The sequence below is a fragment of the Trichophyton verrucosum genome, assembly GCF_000151505.1.
Source record: "Trichophyton verrucosum HKI 0517 chromosome Unknown contig00235_55.r1.exp, whole genome shotgun sequence".
NCBI classification, from domain to species: domain Eukaryota; kingdom Fungi; phylum Ascomycota; class Eurotiomycetes; order Onygenales; family Arthrodermataceae; genus Trichophyton; species Trichophyton verrucosum.
This window is the reverse complement of record NW_003315496.1, coordinates 1-19,951: the sequence shown is the minus strand read 5'-3', so window position 1 is coordinate 19,951 and position 19,951 is coordinate 1. Positions and strand designations below refer to the sequence as shown.

The 19,951-nt window shown below is 48.1% G+C and overlaps 7 protein-coding genes across 7 annotated transcripts; 4 read left to right on the top strand and 3 right to left on the bottom strand.

Annotated features, from left to right (window-relative positions):
* Positions 1-525: 525 nt before the first annotated feature.
* TRV_02686 (uncharacterized protein) lies at positions 526-1,922 on the top strand (the record flags this gene model as incomplete). Its single annotated transcript, XM_003023118.1, has 2 exons — positions 526-1,749; positions 1,788-1,922. The coding sequence occupies 2 exons, from the start codon at positions 526-528 to the stop codon at positions 1,920-1,922; spliced, it is 1,359 nt and encodes a 452-aa protein (XP_003023164.1).
* Positions 1,923-2,522: 600 nt separating this feature from the next.
* TRV_02685 (C6 transcription factor Prf, putative) lies at positions 2,523-5,510 on the top strand (the record flags this gene model as incomplete). Its single annotated transcript, XM_003023117.1, has 6 exons — positions 2,523-2,805; positions 2,883-3,207; positions 3,269-3,788; positions 3,853-4,344; positions 4,401-4,682; positions 4,743-5,510. 6 exons carry the CDS (start codon positions 2,523-2,525, stop codon positions 5,508-5,510), a joined length of 2,670 nt encoding a protein of 889 aa, XP_003023163.1.
* Positions 5,511-6,299: 789 nt separating this feature from the next.
* On the bottom strand, positions 6,300-7,657 carry TRV_02684 (uncharacterized protein; the record flags this gene model as incomplete). The annotated part of the gene is made up of 3 exons (XM_003023116.1): positions 6,300-6,944; positions 7,012-7,324; positions 7,491-7,657. 3 exons carry the CDS (start codon positions 7,655-7,657, stop codon positions 6,300-6,302), a joined length of 1,125 nt encoding a protein of 374 aa, XP_003023162.1.
* A 190-nt stretch (positions 7,658-7,847) lies between these two features.
* Positions 7,848-9,335, top strand: TRV_02683 (uncharacterized protein; the record flags this gene model as incomplete). Its single annotated transcript, XM_003023115.1, has 6 exons — positions 7,848-7,991; positions 8,043-8,187; positions 8,243-8,305; positions 8,461-8,664; positions 8,717-9,050; positions 9,107-9,335. The coding sequence occupies 6 exons, from the start codon at positions 7,848-7,850 to the stop codon at positions 9,333-9,335; spliced, it is 1,119 nt and encodes a 372-aa protein (XP_003023161.1).
* Positions 9,336-9,593: 258 nt separating this feature from the next.
* TRV_02682 (uncharacterized protein) lies at positions 9,594-14,601 on the bottom strand (the record flags this gene model as incomplete). The annotated part of the gene is made up of 5 exons (XM_003023114.1): positions 9,594-12,148; positions 12,208-12,469; positions 12,527-13,024; positions 13,084-13,203; positions 13,246-14,601. The coding sequence occupies 5 exons, from the start codon at positions 14,599-14,601 to the stop codon at positions 9,594-9,596; spliced, it is 4,791 nt and encodes a 1,596-aa protein (XP_003023160.1).
* Positions 14,602-16,052: 1,451 nt separating this feature from the next.
* TRV_02681 (uncharacterized protein) lies at positions 16,053-16,724 on the top strand (the record flags this gene model as incomplete). Its single annotated transcript, XM_003023113.1, has 1 exon — positions 16,053-16,724. One exon carries the CDS (start codon positions 16,053-16,055, stop codon positions 16,722-16,724), a length of 672 nt encoding a protein of 223 aa, XP_003023159.1.
* A 1,349-nt stretch (positions 16,725-18,073) lies between these two features.
* On the bottom strand, positions 18,074-19,819 carry TRV_02680 (uncharacterized protein; the record flags this gene model as incomplete). The annotated part of the gene is made up of 1 exon (XM_003023112.1): positions 18,074-19,819. A coding segment is annotated over one exon (1,746 nt), but the record flags the coding sequence as incomplete, so codon positions are not given.
* Between the last annotated feature and the right edge of the window lie 132 nt (positions 19,820-19,951).

The window sequence follows — 19,951 nt, the reverse complement described above, 5'->3', positions numbered from 1 at the left end:
TATATGTAGTGTAAAACAGTAGGAGGAAGTGGCAGCGCATATAGTATGTGTTGCTAGGTGGCAGCCGCAGAAGAAAACACTGTATATAAAGATAACTATGAAACTCCCTTATTCAATGCCACTCTTTATTGATATGTCGGCCCTCTATTGTCTTCTATTCCTCTCCGTTTACTATCATTCTTCTCCATGTCCTTCTGCTGCTGTCCTGCTTGGCCAATTCGATATCACGTGATCAAGGAATTTTGCGGCCAAAAAGTTTTTTTTTATCGAAAAGCAAAAAGAGCAACGAAGAGAAAAAAGGACGACGAGCTTCAACGGCAAAGAAGGATTGATTCAAATCAGTCGGCGCATTATCTCGGCGACGATATAGGGCGGTTAAAACCTCTGCATACAAAGTAGAAGGAGGAAGAAGTGCAATTGAACCTTTTTTTTGGAGCCTTGATGGAACAATAAGCCGGAAGAACACCTGGATATCGACGAAATTTATACCGGCCTGCAAAGAGCATCCAGGCACTCAATTGCACCATGCTGCAGGCTCGCGTGCCGTTTGGCGGCCTTCAACGGTCCTGCAAGTGCCTCACAACGCTCGCATACCGGCCATTTTCCAACACTCCCCTCAGGAGACAAGAGACAGCCACCGACCCAGCTGATCATGAGGATGACCTTTCCATGGCTCCGCCTCCAGTCCGTGATAAGAAAGCCATCCAGTTACGATCATATACACCACGTACACCCGGCCTCAGACACTTGCGGAGACCTATAAACGACCATCTATGGAAAGGCAGACCAGTCCACGAGCTTACGTTCCCCAAGAAAGGTCATGGGAAAGGTGGAAGGAATTATACCGGACGAGTTACCGTCCGTCATCGAGGAGGTGGTCACAAGCGAAGAATACGTATTGTTGATTTTGAGCGGAACGAGCCTGGTCCCCATATCGTCCAGAGAATCGAGCATGACCCCGGCCGGACAGCGCATATTGCCTTGCTGAAGTCTAAGCTTACAAAGAAATTGAGCTACGTTCTTGCGGCAGAGGGAATGAGGGAAGGTGACATCGTGCAGAGTTATCGTGCCGGTATCCCGGATGACCTGTGGGAGGCTATGGGCGGTGGTATTGACCCTGGTGTGCTGGCGGCCAAGACCGCTCGACGAGGGAACTGTCTGCCTCTACACATGGTTCCTATCGGTTCAATGATTTTCAACATTGGTCTACACAAGGGGAAAGGTGGTCAGCTCTGCCGTGGTGCTGGGACATACGGTATCCTGATGACCAAAGCCGGTGAAGCACCTCCTCCATGGGAAGAAGTTAAGCCCAAGGAAGAAGACGCAACCGCTGAGTCAAAGGACAGCAAAGGAACCGAAGCCGAAGAAGCCTCAAGCGAAGCGGCCAAGGACGCTAAGCTAGATGCTGAAGTGGAAGCCGAGATCAAGAGTGACGCTGATGCTGCTGGTGAGAAAACTGTCATGTCTGAGCTGGAATGGAAGAGGCTCAAGAAGCTGTCCGAGCACGTTGCCGTCCGCCTGCAGAGTGGTGAAGTCCGTCTGATCCACAAGGACTGCTGTGCCACCATCGGAGTTGCCAGCAATGTCAACAAGAAGTACGCACAGCTTGGTAAGGCCGGCCGAAAGCGCTGGCTCAACATCCGGCCCACCGTCCGTGGTGTGGCCATGAACGCAAAGGACCATCCCCACGGTGGTGGTAGAGGAAAGTCCAAGGGTGGTGTCCATCCCAAGAGTCCATGGGGTTTACCGGTATGTCCTTTTCACCTTTCTTCCACCGTCTATCACAGTGCCGCAGTAACATTGCTAACTCAATGGAACAGGCCAAATCCGGATACAAGACCAGAATCAAGGCGAACATCAACAGAGATGTCATTACCCCGAGAGTCCGCAACCAAGGAAAACGCCGCAGAGGATACAATTAGTGGCCTCACATCCTGCTGTCCTTTTCCTTGCTGTACGGTTGTAGAGTTGATGATAGAGCTCCTTTTGCTACGGTTCTTTTGGGAGCGTGTACTATATATTCATGTACTAAAAGGCAATCTGATATACTACTATACTACTACTCCTAATATTCTGGCCCATACTCTTTCTAATCATACTTAGACCCTTTCGCGGCTGAGATCTGTCTATAAATATCATCGTCAGCTCTGATTATTAATGCCATGACGGCAACTTGCATCGCAAAAAGTTTGACTAGACAAGCATAATTCTTATCCACAGCGCAGGCAGCAGCTTTTACGCCGCCTGAAGGTAATAAAAGAAAACGCTGTACAGCCGGAGAACAAGACACGATGTCACTATCAATCAGATAAAATAGACGCCCTTCATCTTCGTCCATGTCGCCACGGCCGACACCCGCGTTTATCAGATTCTGAGCCTCAATCCTTCCCGCCGTTCCACTCCCTCCCAATCAACGACTGGCTCCCCCGCAACTCGCCACTGAGAAATACAGCAGACAACGGAGATTCAAGGCCGACGGGGAGACGGCAAGTGATATCAGCTGTTTTCCCCCTGAGGCAGCCATGGCGGGCGGCAACGAGCAGACCGGCGCAGCTGTGGCTGAAAGCGCGGCACCAACGAGGACTCGGGCAGAGTCGCCAGGTGCCCAGGAAGGGAACCCGGGATACATACCTAGACCAAAGCGCATTGCCTGCGTTGTTTGCAGGAAGAGAAAGCTTCGATGCGACGGGGCAAAACCGAGCTGTGGGAATTGTTCACGGCTGGGCCATGACTGTGCTTATAACGAAGTCAGGAAGAAGAGCGGTCCAAAGAGAGGATATGTCAAGCACTTGGAAGCCAGACTAGGTATGAGAATCTATGGACAGCATTGGTTTGGTCAACTATATATACAAGTGAGGTCTGCTAACAGCTTGGACAAACAGCGCAGGTCGAGACTCTGTTGAAGGGAGTCGATACCGCGGAGTCAAGTCGACCATCGCCGCCTACGAGAGCCTTTGATAGCCAGAATGCGCCGTTTCAGGGACGACCGAACATGTTTCCCATCCGTACTGCAGTTCCAAAGTCCGTCGAAGCAGACCCAAATCTATCCCTCGATGGTATGGATATGTTTGGAGATATGGGAGATATCCTACCCCCACCAGCTACTCTTCCAACTTCGAACAGTGCTTCTTCGAGAGAATTCTCGTGGGAAATGATCGGCTTAGGGTTGGAGGAACCCTTACCGAGTCAAGAGGTTATCGATGAATTGTACGTTATTCTACTGAGATTGATATAGTGGTTGATATGAATGGCTAATATTCAATAATAGGGACGAAATATATTTTGAAAAGATACACCCGTCCTCTCCCATGATACATAAACCGCGCTATTATGCAGCAATGAATCTGGCACCTTCAATGCGCCCACCGATATGTCTGCGGTACATCATGTGGGCGCATGCGGCCGCTGCTACAGACAAATATGCAGACATACATACCCATTTCTACGCCCGCGCTCGCAAGTACGCCGAACTAGATCAGATGAAAGGTCTAGGTGAGAACATTATATCGGTAGCACATGCACAATGCTGGCTATTGATCGGGTGTTATGAGTTTAAAATGATGTATTTCCCCAGGGCGTGGATGAGTACTGGTTCGGGGATGCGGCTCTGTTTGATGTTGGGCCTTAACCGTCAGGATGCTCGTGGTCTAGATGTTAAACAGGCCTTACCGCCGGCCAGAGACTGGACAGAGCGCGAGGAGAGGAGGCGGACCTTCTGGGCTGCTTTCTGTCAGGATAGATATGCCTCGGCTGGTACAGGCTGGCCGATGAGTGTGGATGAGAGAGATGTAAGTTTTTATCTGACCAAGCCCATCCAAGTATTATATCTAGTGTTGACATTTGGTTGTCTAGATTTTGACAAATCTCCCTGCATCTGAAGAAGCATTTGTCAACTCCGTGGAGCAGCCGACTTCATCCCTCGCAGAGACTATATCCGGTCAAGAAACAAGTTCATTATCCCCGTATGCAGCTACGGTACTGCTAGCATGCATGTTTGGCCGTAATCTACACCATCTTCACCGTGTCACCACTAATGACAGGGATCACGATCTAAACGGCGAATTCTGGAAACGCCATCGTGCCCTCGACAACATCCTACTTCACACATCTCTCTCACTACCTAACCACCTCCGTCTACCAGAAGGCATCAACAACTCCGAAATCGTCTTTGGCAACATGTGTATCCATGCCTCGACTATATGTCTTCACCAGGCTGCGATTTATAAGGCGGAAAAGCACAGCATGCCTGGTCAGATATCCACAGAGAGTAAACGACGCTGTATCATCGCAGCGGATCAAATCACTCACATAATGAAAATGGTCTCTCATATGGACTTAGCAAAGGTAAATCACCCGAATTTACCATTTTGACCAACCAATGCTGACGTTTGCATGGATAGATGAACCCTTTCCTTGTGTTTTGTCTATATGTTGCTGCTAGAGTCTTCGTCCAGTACCTCAAGTCTAGGCCCCAAGACCAAGCCGTTAGATCTTCTCTCCAGTTCTTACTCTCGGCTATGAACGCGCTTAAGAGAAAGATCCCTCTGGCAGAGTCATTCCTCGTCCAGCTAGATGTAGATCTGGAAGGGAGTGGGCTGATGACAGATGATGGAGTGTCGAGATTCTCATACAGCAGTGTACACAGATCCCCAGAGGACGATGCTAGGCAGGCTGCCCTCCGTGTATGTTTCATCCTACCCTATGATATATATCGTGCGGCTAATATGTGTCTCGTGTTATAGGCAGTGCGTTCTCAGTTTGAAAAATGCGCTATCGGCATCATCGATATTGCCCTTTTGGACAAGCAAAACCAGGATCCAAAAACATCTTCAAAGTCACCAGCAACAACCTCATCATCAGATCCCCCAGGCGTATCCAGTCAAGGGCATCCTAAACCTAGGGGGCAACAATTCCCTGCCCAATCTCAAGTCTATGGTTTAGGGATGCCTGGAAATATACCCAATATAGGAATACCCCAGGCACACGATGACCATTTCAGATTCATGGACTTCGAGATAGATGCTTCGGCTGGTGGTACCAGTACCGGAGGAAGCGAGCGCCATCCCTCGTGCTCGGATAATCCCAGTCCAAACACAAATAAAACCTCCTCAAACAGCTCGTTCTCACCAGCGCATCTCGATCAACCCTCCCCAAATCAAGGTGGAATGCATAATCAGAAGCCTCTTCCCCAGCATCTTCCATCTTCATTGCCCTACACTACCAACAGCGCATTTGGAGCTTCGATGCAAAATCCAAATAAAACTAATACTACACCTCTCCCACGGGATTTCGCGGTAACCGCGTCCGAGGCTCAGTTCCAACAGGAGCTTTTCAACTTACCCGAAGGGTGGGATTTTATGCAACAACAGCAACAATCCCAACCCAATGAACCAGATTTGATACCCCCTACCCCTACATCATCAACCATGGAAGCAGTTTTATCTTCACTTGAAGATATACCATGGTCTCATTCTCCTGAAACCTTTAATACTAACCAATGGAGCCGATAACCAGCCCAGTATTTTCGAATATACAACACACTAACTATACCACTTTTGAATCTACGCTTTTGCTATATACACCACACAGTTTAATTGAATTTTACCATCCCTACTCTCCCAAACGGCCCATCACTCTATCATATACTACTTCGTCCCATCTATACTATTCACCCACCTCTCAGTATTTCATGCTACTTCCGGGTTTTATGTTAGTTTTCGCATGCCCCACATATGCTAGCGAGTATTTTGGTCGCTTATTTATATATTCCCAATGTTCTCGTCATGATCCGGGGAATACATATCTGGTTGAAAACTACGGTTCTAATACGGGATTTAAGAATTTGGGAATATGTGAACATTTTTCGTGGAAGGTAGTGATTTGGAAAGCGGAGGGCGCGTTTATCTCCTCTTATGTACACATACACCGGCGGCAATTGTATCCTGCGATCGAATTGATCAAATGATGATCTAAATTAGAAGAAAATGGGTCAAAACGAAAAATATGCGACCGAGAAAACTATTTCATACATTCTAGTAGTTGAATTAAAAGTTGTAACACATGTAAGATCTTTTCATTTTGATATGTTATTGCAGACAGTCAATTGTTGTAATTCAGCGACTTCTTCGGGTCCAATTGTTTGCCCCTATATGGTCACTCTGTGGTTTACTTAAATCAATGGCGCTGACGGTAGCTATTCCTATCACCATAATTGAAACCTGAATCATACTAGTCATTATACTGTAACAAAGGTATGTCTGGCATCTCTTTCTATTTAGTTCATATATCATCAGCAGGTTTCAAAAGTCACCGGCACCGGCACCTACGATGCGTAGGCCGTTATTGCCACTCCCAATACCTTCTGCATAGAGAGAATATGCAAGACAATAACGGGATGGGTGCCAGGCTACGGCAGGGACCCCAACGTTGGGATTGCCCGTCGGTATAGTGTATACACTATCTCCAGTCTCAGCATGGAATATTTCCAGACCTGTGCCTCCGCAGTCTGTTTCGTCACAGGCGCCCACTATAAACCGTCCGTCCCAACTCCAGCTAATACCGCGAACGGCTCCACCACCACTACTCGAAACAGTGCGCTGGCATACCCAATTCGTTGTATCCCAGAGAGAAATGAGTGAATCTCCTCCGCCAATGGCTAGATACCTCGCAGTTGGAGCGAGCGAGACACAAAGACAAGCGGCTGTATGGGCATTGAGCGTATGTAGTGTGTCGAAAGATGGGTACGATTCTATTTTGACAGTTCCATCCCCTGTGGTGAGGAAAAGGTTTGGATCGAAAGAGTGTGAAAATGCAATCCCATTCGTACGGATGGGTTGTTTATGGTGAGACAATGCTTTGTAGGTTGATGGCGCTTTCGGCGCATTGGGTGCAGGATTGGTAGACATGGCTACTGGTTCGACAGATATAGGAACTAATGTGTCATCCTGGATAAAAAATCGTTAGCATATACTGTAGATACTGGAGTAAGCAAATAACAAGGAATTTAAATACCATTCTCCCAGCCAGCAGTACGCTTCCATCGGGGGACCATGCGAGGGAAAAGGCCTCCCCTCCAACATCGACACGGCCGACGCAGTTCTTTGCGCGCACATCCCAAAAGCGGACAGTTCCATCCTTTGAGCAGCTGGCGAGCTCAGATTCCTTCACGGGGTTGAATGCTATCTGTTCAATGCCGGAAGTGTGCCCGCGCAAATCGGTCGAATATCTCACGTCAGGTCGTTCCGGGTTCCAGATGCGCAGTGTTCGATCAACAGACCCAGTTGCTATCAACGTTCCCGTTGGGTTCCATGCCAAAGTACGGATGCTAGAGAGCACTAGTTAGCATCATATTCCTTGTCTTCATTCAATATATAAGCACCGTAGAGAAATGGGATTGCATGCCTATGGGAGCCGGGGCCTCGCGCGTTAGGATCTGGGTAGCTCTGAGTCCGTAAACCACCGAACAAATGAGCGAACCGATCCTTGGATACTAGATTAGAAGAAGCTGGCGGCATGTTAGGAGCTTCAAATTGAGCCCTCGCCGCTCTTCGGTTGAAGCGCTTGGGATGGTTTTTATATCGTGGTGTTTGGCGCTTTTTGAAGCAAAAGAAGCTCTCGGCTTGGCAGTCTCTTCAATTTCAACGAAGATCAATGACATCAACGCAGGTGAACCACAACACAATAGACTGTGAACCAGGTTTTATGATATACCCGACAGAGCTGAACTGTATAATGAGAGACTTTGACATTGATAGTCTCAGATATCCCTAATACCTGCTGGCGTTGCTCGACGGCGGTGATATCAGGTGTTTTATGGAAGAAACAGCAGCAGCCAGCTTCTAGGCAAAATGTTTGACTTCGAAGACCCATTGATGGACAAAGAGAAATGCCTTATATCAATCGGAAATTTGCCTGTATTTGTTGATCCTGCTCAGCCGCCCCAGAAGAGGGCGCCTTTTTCTGCTATACTTGGCCATGTGTTCAATCACAAGGTATGGGACAAATACTTATCTCCATGACACACTGGCTGATATTTTCGACAGGTTGAGTTAATACTTCCACGACATATACACGAGGCAGCCTGGAGTTCAATTTTGGGAGAAGTTAAACCATATCAATATGCGCGAGCTATCTTTCCATTATCAGGCTTGCTAGAAGGGGACTTTTTCACGAAATATATCAAGATTGGTAGGTGTCCTAGCTTGCTTCTTCCGATACGATAAATATTAACATACATACATAGGAAATGTCCTTATGATATCAGAGGGAAGAAGAGGCATAGACAATGTCTACACTCTCAAAGATGGTAAGAAATAGCTTTCTAGTTTATTCAACAAGTGCTAAAACAGGTGCATTAGGGGTTCTTACACTTGAACTCGATAAATCAACATATGAACGTGCAGGCCTCGTGGGAAAGGCCATTCGATCGGGGGATAGGAAACACATAAAGTCAAGATATAGTAGGTGTCTCCCTAGTAGACGATCTCGATCTATATATTAATCTAACTGGAAATCTAGTGGTGGAAATAAATCTCCGGCCCTCATCAATGTTACATGGCAAGAAAGGGTTTGAACGGATTTCATGGGCGTTTAAGAACGTTTTAAACAACTCTGTAACGTGGCTGTTTACTGATTTATCTAAATCCCCAAGTTTAACGGACGAGGGTACGACATTGCCTTATTCCTCTTGGTTGGTCCATCCTAACAAATGAAGCAGATGCCCCTATCAAAAAGTATCACCCACAGATTATTACGCTCTCGCCAGCAGAAATCGTGATGGAAAAAGTTCTTGTACCACCCTTCGGTTCAGAAACTCTCCTTCCGACAGAAGACAGAGATGCTCTCTGTAGGACCTGTGACGAGTTACAGGAGTGGTTGGGCCTAGCATCCTTGGGATCAGACCGGATTCTGGAAAGTGACTCGATCGATCCATATCTAAGCCGATATCAAGTTCCGCAGAAAGAGGAATGTAAGGCAACAGATCTAGTTAAGATCACATGGAGAGGTTTAATACCATCCAGCTGGGTTATGATGCTACTTTTATCAGTATTGTAAGACTCCTTTCCATATCTATATTAGCTGGAAGCTTCTAACCTTCTTAATATAGACGGAAATGTGGCTCAAAGTCTACAAGTGCTGGCCACTGGTTTGGGCTACTTGTCTCAGCAATGGGGAAGGATGCAGTGGATGGGAAGGATGGCTACTCTGTCGTGGCATTACCCTTTAGCAGTGCTAAGCGGGAGGAGGAAAATGTCGATTCTAAGGACGAAGAGCCCTCTCCTCGACGGAAATATATCTGCTGGGAATACGTTGGTGGCAATGTTGCAAGCTTTTGACTGTGGATCTGCAGATATAGATGAGTTATTCTATTACTCCTGGATGCACTATATTTTAAACTTGTTTCCTTCACAATACCCAGAACTGAACTCCGAACACAATCTATAAACATGAGCTTATAAAAGCGAAGCCCAACTAAGAGGCCCAAGAAACATACATGGGGGTCAATAAGTTGTTCCACGAAAGCCAAGGGGCTCCAATTTGAGTCCAAAACAATGCAACCACACTGTTAGAGGGTTGAGAGGGGGCCTATAATATCATCCAAGCATATCATTAAGAACATCCATCAGCACTGGCCGTTTTCTGACAATTTTTCCTCCATCCAATGGCTTTCCAACTTTCTGCGGCCTTTTTATGCCCGATGCAGATCCGGGAAAGGTGTTTGCCTTATTATTCTTCAGGGGGCTAAGTGGGAGTCGAGGCTGAGTCAATTTCTTTGTCGGGCTTGGAGAAAGGGTGTTTGCCATTTTGTTTGCTTTCGGAGTTCGAGAGTTCATTGCTTGTGTGAAGAGTGAATCGTGCTCTTCGAAGAAGTGCTGGCTGACGGCATTAGGTGGTAGATCATACCGCCATTGATGCTCGTCCATTAAAGCTGTGAACTTCCCTAAAAGCTCGTTTCCTTCACTAAGTGTAGCTTTGCTGCCCACTATGAGCATTTTGGTTCTGGCTCGGGTAAAGGCAACGTTGACTCGCCGCCAGTCACGTAGCAAGTCACCTACGTTCCTGTCTGAGTTGCTTCTTACGCAGCTCATGATTATGATCTCTTTATCGCGACCCTGGAAACGGTCTGCAGTATGCATTTCAAGCGCCGAACCATGGTGACGAAGTTTCTGTTTCAAGAGGGAGAGTTGGCTTCGATAGAGTGTGACAACGCCAATGTCCTCTGCAGCAATACCGACGGAGATAAATGCCTCAACAAGTTGTGCACAAAGTGTAGCTTCTACCTCGTTAATTATACGGGAACCTTTAGCTGAGTCTAGAGCTTCGGGGCGAAGAGAATCGGTGTTAACGAAGCGTGCTTTAGCACGAGGGTCAATGAGGTCTCGGAGCCAACATCTGTTGTGACTGGAGCCTAGACACAGCGATTGGGTAGAGGATGACGGGAAGGAGGTTGGATGAACACGTTTCAGGCCATCAATGTTTGGAATAGAAAGGGAACGGGTTGCAATGGTTGGCGTTCCACATTTGAGATGGTTGGAGTATATCAGCGTATTTGATAGAAGCATGACCTCTTCACACATGCGATATTGATGTTCTAGGTTTACCACTGAGGATGGATGCATGTCACAAAGCAGTTTGAACAAGCTAAGATCAAGACCGCCCTCAACGGCTTGTTTGCTCTGAACAAGCGGAGGTAATTGGTAATGGTCTCCCACAAGGATGAATGTCTTAGCCATGCGAATAGGGCCTAGGCAAACAGGCAAGGTGATCTGTGAGGCTTCGTCGACTATACAGTAATCAAAAGTTCGGGTATTAAAGATTCGATGATTGACTCCTAGGCATGTTGTTGCTACAACCTTTGAATTCTCGTATGAATCTTCAAGTTCTTCAATTGTATTCTTTGGCGTTGCTGCCATTTCCGCAAATTGTTGAACTTCGGGGTGAACCTTCGACGGTGTTCCTAGACGGAGGATTCTAAACTTGTCATCCCGAATCTTGAGCAGGATGTTATCGACTGCTGTGTGGGTGTAGGAGGTAAGTAGAACACTTTTCCCTTGGGACACCAGGGCACGAATGATTTGGGCGATTGTTGTTGTTTTACCGGTTCCAGGCATACCGAGGACCAACGCATAGTCTTCAGCAGTTAGAACCTTCCCAATGGCCATTTTCTGATCCATATTTAAATTAGGTCCCACACTCTCTGGGAGGCGTGAGAGGGGTGAACCAGGTTTGAAAACCGGTGCAGCTCCCTCTACAATCAACTCGCGGAGCCGAGCAGACTGAAAAACATCCCGCTCCATCAGGGAAACTAGATTGTTTCTAACAATGGCCAGTCCATTGCTAAATTCATCTTTGTCCAGCCTGTAAAGCATCGGGCTCTCTGTGTCACAATTTATACCCATGGCATTCTTATTTTTGGACGAAATGTCCATGATGCCTTCGAAGGCTTGATTGTTGACAGCGTCGAAGCCGGGCTCTTTATTTCGAGCATTGTGAAGTCGTCTGTCAACTGCCACTGTGATGCGTCTAGGACTGATTTGCACCACAAATCCGTTCGCAAGAGCGAAATGACCTTGCTCGTCGGAGATAACAATCGGCTCACCGACGTTGATCTGTGATTCTGTAAAGGAGAAGCCTGAGACCGACTTTGGTTTGATGAAGGTATACTGGAACCGATTTATTCGTGGCCCTTCCAAATTCTCAGACGCAGAACCGTTCTCAATAATGACGTTGCCGAAGCATCGCCCTACTCCCTCGCGTTCAGCACTAACCATAGTCCATAGCTCACGGCGGAATTTCGACATCTCCTTTTCTTCAAGAGTGAGGAGGTCATCCCATTTTTTAAAAAATGCCTGATGAGGAGCCCTAAGATGACCAGATGTTTCTTGGAAGATCTTCCCTACCCCGCTGGTTTCCTCCGTGCCGTCATCGACAAGCTTGTGATAAAGGAAGCATGATGTCTTTGCGTAGCAAGGGCTGCAAAGTCTAGAATTCTTTAACATGGGTGGGAGCTCCAAATGTTGGCGCAGATATCCGGCGAGTAAATTTCGCTGTTGAATCATTTGCCGTATCTCCCCTGGTATGGCGCGAACACGAAGGGTCTTTGATATTTCCAAGTAATATAATATTCCAAAAGTAACATTTATATCTGCTAGTCGTTAGCGTTCAGCTGTTCGGCTTGAAAGTGCAAATGAATGAAAGGCAACATACCATAGCGGTCAGAAAGGAGTAATGAGTATAACGCCGTTTGCGCCCGATGTGATTGATTCGTATTATTCTTTCCCGTCTTGACTTCCAGAGGAACTGTGAGCGTTTTTTGGCTCCCTTCTTCCTCAAGGACGATTTGTACGGTAGCATCGATATTGCCTTTAAGACCGTACATAGGCGACCACACATGCTCTTCAACCTCAAGCAGTTTATTGATGCAGATCTTTGATGTAGCTCCGTTCCTATCATCCATCATCGAGCCAGCCTGTAGGAAATTTCTATTAGAACATGATCAATGCAGCGTATTCTAGCGAAAGCATACCGTTGGGCGAGGATGGACATATGACTTTGCCCAATCTCTAAGGGCGGGCATCTTGGACTCAAGATAGTTGGCTGCATCGTTGAAAGTAAGATTAACGTCGAATAGACTTTCAATATACTTTGGTAAAATGGTATTGATAAGGTTCTTCAACCAGGGTAGGTTCCAGGTATTTGCTTTCATGGCCTCTTGGAAGATTTCATGCAAGATATGGCCATAGACCTGAGGCTTGTTAGCATCATTAGTAGCCTTGACGCGGTCCTGAAGAACGGCACGGCGAGGGCATGTGAAGGAGTCCGCCACTACAGTAGCAGAGATGAGGTGGTCTGGATCTAGGATGATGGCGTGACTGGAAGAGTCGTCGACAAGGCATTGACCATTGCGATCAAAGTTGCCTATGAGGTGGATATAGGTGTCCTTAGAGACCGCAGATTCAAACCACGAGTCCCGTAGCGTGATGGCGCGAGTTTTTTTCTTCTTGTCTTCACGGACGACCAGAACCTACGGACGTTAGTATGTGTTTTTAGGTATGGTATATACAAAACGAACGAGAGACGTACTTTCTCCCATTGAATACGGCCTTTGCTATTGGTATATGTATTTTCGGCTAAGTCTATGACAAGATAGCGCTTAATGGCCTGCGGATTTTGACTGGGCTTGATAAACAGTAAGCATGCAAACTATATGTAAGTACGTATTTATGAATACAGGGAACGACCAACGTTGTCACCAGGATCAGAATCAAATGAATCTAATTCCATTATATTTTCAAACTCTTCCTCAGGAACAATCCTATTCGCCTGGCTTTTCTGCGGGGTGACGGGCGGTTTAACAGCAGCCGTAGTCGTGGTATTCGTCGTCGCGGTATTTTTCGAAGTAGTGGGGGCAGATACGGGGTTATTCTTGGTGTATGTTGCTATAATCTCATCCATGCCGTCGTAATCATCATTATCGAAATCATCGGAGTCATCGCTCATATCCTTGGCGAGCTGTGAGAAGGTATCATAATTGGCATTGGTATCAGGTCGTAATGTGTTAGGGGTATTTTTGCATTTCTGCGTATTTAGAAAAGCCTCATTCGTTGAAGCAGCTGCGAGCTCAAAGAACTCTTGGTCTTGGTCGTCATAGCCATAGTCAGACGACAATGGATCCTTGTTTGGTGGTGGAATCGTATCTGGATGTCCTCTGCGCGTGGGAGCAGGCTTGGTTGGAGATTCAATGGTAAATCTCATGCGTTTGGATGGCTGCTCATCTGCTCTATCAGGCAAAGGTGAAGAGCTGGGCGGGGCTGGAGCAGGAGTATCCTCTTTTTTGGAACCGGACTTCTTCAACAGGGACTTCTGTATCCTGTCAACAAGCATATTGATTCTTGAATTGCCAAAAGGGCCTTGCTCGCCTTCTTCAGTGGTAAGAGGCCGCCGAATCCGCCTGTTTGAGCCTAACCAGTCCGCAGACCGTTTCCCTTTGGTGGCCGATTTGGGCCAGTCAATAGCACAGCTGTTTGTTCTACGTAAACTGGCTGCCTTTCTTGCGCTACTCTTGAGGCCTGGAGTACGTGGGGAAGGAGGTACATTGCACTCTGGCAGATCTACTTTGCCCACGTACCTGTTCCAGAGGTCTGCAGCGGCATCGTGTTGGGGTGTAGTCAACATCAACTTGTCCGAAGTAAGCGCAGTAGTAAAGGAGCCATCCCCGGGGATATAGGAGGGCGAACTGCTAGGTGACAAACTCCGGTTACGCCTCCTACTCGAGCTGTTTGGAGTTGATCGTGAAAAGGAGCCGCCGTGGTCCCAGAAGACATGGTCTCCGGGCGTGATCTCCTTCTCTGGCGCGTTTTTGAGGGCGTCTTCGGTGTTGCTTATCATGTCTGCAAGCGGTATTTTGTGAACTGGCGTCTCTGGACATGGTATCGGCCTGGTCTCCCCAAATCCTGGTTTTGGTACTGTCTTTTCCGTCTCCTCTGCCTCTTGAGTCGACTGTTCTGGTAAGTCGTCCTCCATCTCGGTCGTCCGCTTTGGAGCGTATCTGAAGGCGTCTAGCTTCGCTCTGGAGTTCGAGCAGACAAAGGGGTCATGCATCGTTGTGTCTTATACTGGCATCCTCTTCATCTCATCTTTGTGGTCTTTCTCGAGTCTTCTTCAACTCGTTCGTTGCGTTTCATACTAATGTTATTTATCGGGGTTTAAAGTGTTTTTCTCCTTTTTGACGCTGAAAACGCGACGCGACAGAAGCACGGTCACGTAGGCCTTAGTTATCGACCTGCATGAGACGAAGAAGCAAGGAGCAAAAGAAAGCAAGAAAAAAGATGATAAAAAGCAAAGAAGATGAAGGTGAACTTGATAGCAGACAGAGAGGGAAGATGGATGACCTGGATTGGAACATGTAGCAGTCATGTCGAAGGACTTTTTGACTATGTCCCTTATCCTCACCCTCCTATAACTACCTGGTAGACGCTGATATAGATCCGTATACGTACAACACCGAGTCTCCGTCTATTGCCATCTCCTCCATACATTTTCTGCTCTGCTCATCTTCCTTATTCTCATTTCTTTTTTTGGAGTTCATCACGATCTTCAAGCACATCTCTTCCTGTCCTTATTACGCCCTGCTATATAGAGTACGATCCCATGCTATACATATGCAGCTCGAGTCCATAGATCTAGTCACTCAACCACTATCAACACCAAAGCGCGGCCATGCAGTCCGAATCCCAACTATCTGTATATAACCCTGCCACTCCTCCCACCACTTCCTGCTACTTCATCTTTTCCCATCTCTCGTCTTATCGTCAATCTTCTATGCATCTTTTGCCAACTTCTTATTGTCCTTCTTTGTCTTTTTTGTTCGAACCTCTTAAAATGCCGCAAAAACCTTGCTGCTTAGTCAGCTTCGGCCTGCTCGCCGACTTTTGCGTTTCGGCTTTTTCGTTGCTCTCGTGATTTCAACTTTCGACTTCGACCTCGACTTCGACATCACCAACTTCCTCCTTCTTCTCAGCGCCCTCAGGATACTCTCAAGACACTCAGGACCGACAAGATGTCGCAGGATAAGGCCCCATTGCCGTTCGCCTACCAGTTCGCCGCTGGTGCGGTTGCCGGTGTCTCTGAGGTTGGTTATTCCCCTCTAAAGCCATTCTTTCGGTCTGCGGCTGGCTAACTCTCAATTACCTACAGATTCTCGTCATGTACGCCTATGCCGCTCTCTATACTGATGCCATGACAGGTCCCATACTGACAGTCGACTAGGTATCCGCTGGATGTTGTCAAGACCCGAGTGTAAGGCCTCTCCGCCATCTCCGGCCTCGGAAGCTAACGCCATAGCCATATGCTAACAATTACTCCAGCCAACTTCAGACCGGTGCTGCCAAAGGCGCAGAGGGATACAATGGCATGTTTGACTGCTTCAGCAAGATTGTCCGGAACGAGGGGTGCGTCCTTTACGCCCGCTGTCTGCCTTGTGCGCCAGGAATAGTTGAGCTAACGATAGCAGGTTCTCCCGCCTGTACCGCGGCATTAACGCCCCTATCCTGATGGAAGCACCCAAGCGAGCAACAAAGTTTGCAGCAAACGATAGCTGGGGTGCCTTCTATCGTAAGATCTTCGGTATGGAAAAGGCTAACCAGCCACTGGCTATTCTTACCGGAGCCACTGCTGGAGCCACAGAGTCCTTTGTCGTCGTCCCCTTTGAGCTCGTCAAGATCCGTCTGCAGGACAAGGAGTCCGCCGGCAAGTATAACGGTATGATTGATGTCGTTCGCAAGATCGTCAAGCACGAAGGCCCCCTGGCATTGTACAATGGTCTTGAGGCTACCCTTTGGCGCCATATCCTTTGGAACGCGGGGTACTTTGGCAGTATCTTCCAGATCAGGGCACAGCTGCCTGCAGTTGAAAAGGGAAACCAGAGCCAGCAGATGAGAAACGACATCATTGCCGGAACTGTTGGAGGAACCCTCGGAACAGTCATCAACACCCCCATGGACGTGGTTAAGTCGCGAATTCAAAACAGCCCCAAGATCGCCGGCTCCGTACCCAAGTATAACTGGGCGTGGCCTGCGTTGGGAACCGTGATGAGAGAGGAAGGTTTCGGAGCACTGTATAAGGGATTCCTGCCCAAGGTGCTTCGACTGGGTCCCGGAGGCGGTATCTTGCTCGTTGTGTTTACTGCCGTGACGGATTTCTTCCGCACCTTGAGAAAGGAGTGATGTGTTGGTTATTACTTTTGAAGAATTTATATACCGGCTCGGGATATAGATGACAGACGAGGCATTGGCCGCCAGGCGAGCATACTCCGGACTGAGACACATTATAATTATTTCTGGCTATTCAGGCATGCCGTTACTGGTATATATGCATGCGTCACCGCTAGAGCTCTCCGTCCAGTTGATGGACAGACAGACAGCTTCCTGATGATACCACTATTTTTCTTCCGTACCTTTGGCGCATAGACATTGGCATACTAGAGGAATAGATTTCATTACACATGTATATCTTTCCCTTTCTTATCTTTTCCGTTCAATCACAACAGTAAAAAATCAATAAGTACGGTTCATATCGTTATTAGGGGATAATATTAACTACATAAATACAAAACAAGGCTAATCGGAAAAGAAGAAGAAGCAATGAAAGAAAAACTGTACTACGAATGGAAGGTAGAGAAAAAGGGGGTCAAGTAAACGAAAAGAAGACATGTAAGGGTGGCATGACAGCATGGCTTAAGGAAATAGACAAAAAGAGACATGAACCAATCGGGACTGGGGAAAGGGGGTATGCATAAAATGTATATCAGAAAAGTCATCAATCAATCAATCAATCAGGCAACTAACGTCCGCCATGAAAAAGTAGGAAGTAAATAAAGATCAAGCAGTACGTAGCGCATGTACGCGGGACATCAACCAACCGCCTGAAATGGAGAAAACCAAAATAAGGAGATATGAGAAAAGGGGACCTGGGTACCCTGCTATATGTATAAGATAGATCTGATGGGGAAGGAAACAAGAACCCGGGAGTGAGATGGGAATTCAGGGCGAATGGAATGACAGACAAGGCGTCGTGGGATATCAAAATCAGTATTAATCAATCAATCAATCAATCGTGACTTCGTAGATGTATGTGTATGGTGTGATATACGGGGATATATGAAACGAGATAGCCAAAAGGAGCTGGCAGGGGCGTATAAGGAGAGGAAAGGTTGTGTTGGCAACTAGGGGTGTAATGCCATGCAATGCCATGCCATGCATGAGAAAGCTAACAAGAAGACAAGCACGCAGGTGAGCAGAAGCAGCAGCAAGAAAATAAGAAAAAATACGCAACAAGGAGAAAGCCCGAAATGTATAAACGAAATAACAGTGCAGCAGGAAGCTAAGCCTTCGCTCGATGCTGAGTCGCCCAACCTGACCCACTGACCAAATCATCTCTTTTCGAGCTGTAGAGACGAAGCAAGTAAACGCCACCGACCATATATGCAAAACGTGGACCTAACCCTTAGATGGATAGTTGAATTGGATAGCAAAAAGGGGAAAGACAAGATGGAAAAAGTAAGATATGGCTTCTTTCATATTTCCATTGCATATTCGTCTTCTTCCTTGACGCTTAGGCCGATGTGTCCTGAGCTATTCCAGAACTGAGAGCTGTTGAAACCGGGACTGTTGCCCGACGTTTGGGTCTGGGATTGGGTTTGCGGTTGAGTCTGCGGTTGTGATTGGTCTTGCGAGGGGCTGTTTGACTGAGGAAGCGATTCGCCTGAGATTGTTGTATGTTTCGGGACGCGGAGCCCGCTTCCGACTCCACGAGAATAAGAGAAGTTGACACCGTCGTTTGCCTCCATGGCATCGAAAACCTCTGTTCTCATCCGGCGATCTTCTTCGGTTTGCTCAAAGGGCCACTGACCACCAAGTGAGGCAATGTACTCCGCGAGCTGGTCCTCCTGTTCGAGCTTGCGATGTAGAGCCCACATGAGGTCACGAGTCCAGCCGACAGCACCGTTGAGGATGTCGCCCTTATTGGGGCCTTTCTCCTTCTCCTCGATGGGCAGGCCCATAGTGATGTTACCTGCGGTGGCGCGCCGGGCGGAGGGACCGGCGAGCAGGGATGTGGCAGGGTTGTGGTTTGGAGGGGAGGAAGCGTTGGCGCCTGAGGAAGTGGAGAGAGCGGAGTTGTTGACTAACTGCTTGCGGATCTTTTCATCTTCGAGACGGTGTTGAGGTACAAGATGAGAAAGATCCTGGATGCGTTCGTTGATGTTGTCTCTTCGTCGGCGCTCGACCATGTTATGTGAGGCACGACGCCGACGGCGCTTGGCTTCTTGGGACTCGAGTGACTGGGAGGAAGACGAGTGGTGGTGACCGTGGAGGGAGTCAACTTTGGCCGGCAGGGAAGCATGTTTAGCGGACTTGAGCATCTCGTGGATGTTGGCATGGTGGGAAGCGTGGTGTCCACCGGGTGAAGAGATCGGGGACTCCATAAGTGATTGAGCGCTACCGGGAGTGCCGTTCCACTGCCCAGACATGCTCTTCTGATGCTGAGATTGTAGACTAACGGCACGGATGGGCTGCGAGGAATAGCTGCCTGAGTCTGGAGTATTTATATTAAGCCCACCGATGCCGATGCCGGGAGTCTTGGGAGTGACGGGGCTTCTCGCGTCACCGTGAAAGGAGTTGCGGGCAGCCTTACCTGCGACAGAGTAGTTTTGGTCAAAGTGGACGTTCATGGCGTTCATGTGTGGCGAGGTCGCTTGTGGTGTATGCTGCACCTGGCGGAACTGGTCGTAGTTGAAGGAAGAGCGTAGGAAAGGTGACTGTATGGGAGCACCGTCGGGTGTGCTGGAGTAGATATGGGACATCTGGCCCTGGTGGCTCATGGAGATGGCGGTAGGCTGGCGCTGGTCAAGGCCATCGTCTCTTGAGAGGTTCTGACCGTTGATTTCGAGGTCGAGTAGCTCGTCGGTATCGATTCCAGCGTTGCCGAGTGTGAAACTAGAGGACAGATTTTGGGAGCCGAACGGATGGTGGTGGGAGACGAAGCCGTTTTGTTGCATGGTGAGCTCTGACGGATCGATTCCCTCGCTTCCGTTGGCTCCGGCTCCTGTGCCTGTGCCTGTGCCTGAGCCACCGAACTGGTTGCCGTAGGACGGCGTCGGGATCCCGTAGGCAGAAGGCGACATCATGAACTGATGGGGGTTGTTGGGCTCGTCAGGCTCGCTCTTGATCATCGTAGCAGAGATATCGCCCATTCCTTGTCTATCCCGCTGCAGGTGTGTCTCCAGCCTGTTCAGATAAGGTCCGTATCTCTCTCTATGTCTCTAGTCTGCGGTATCGCTGTATGTCTTCCTGGTGCGTCTGACGATCCAGGGAGGTTCATGAATCTAGTAGCGGTCAGCATCTGCACTCGCAAGCCTCACACCCTCTCTCCCGCTCTTTTTCTCTTACTCGCT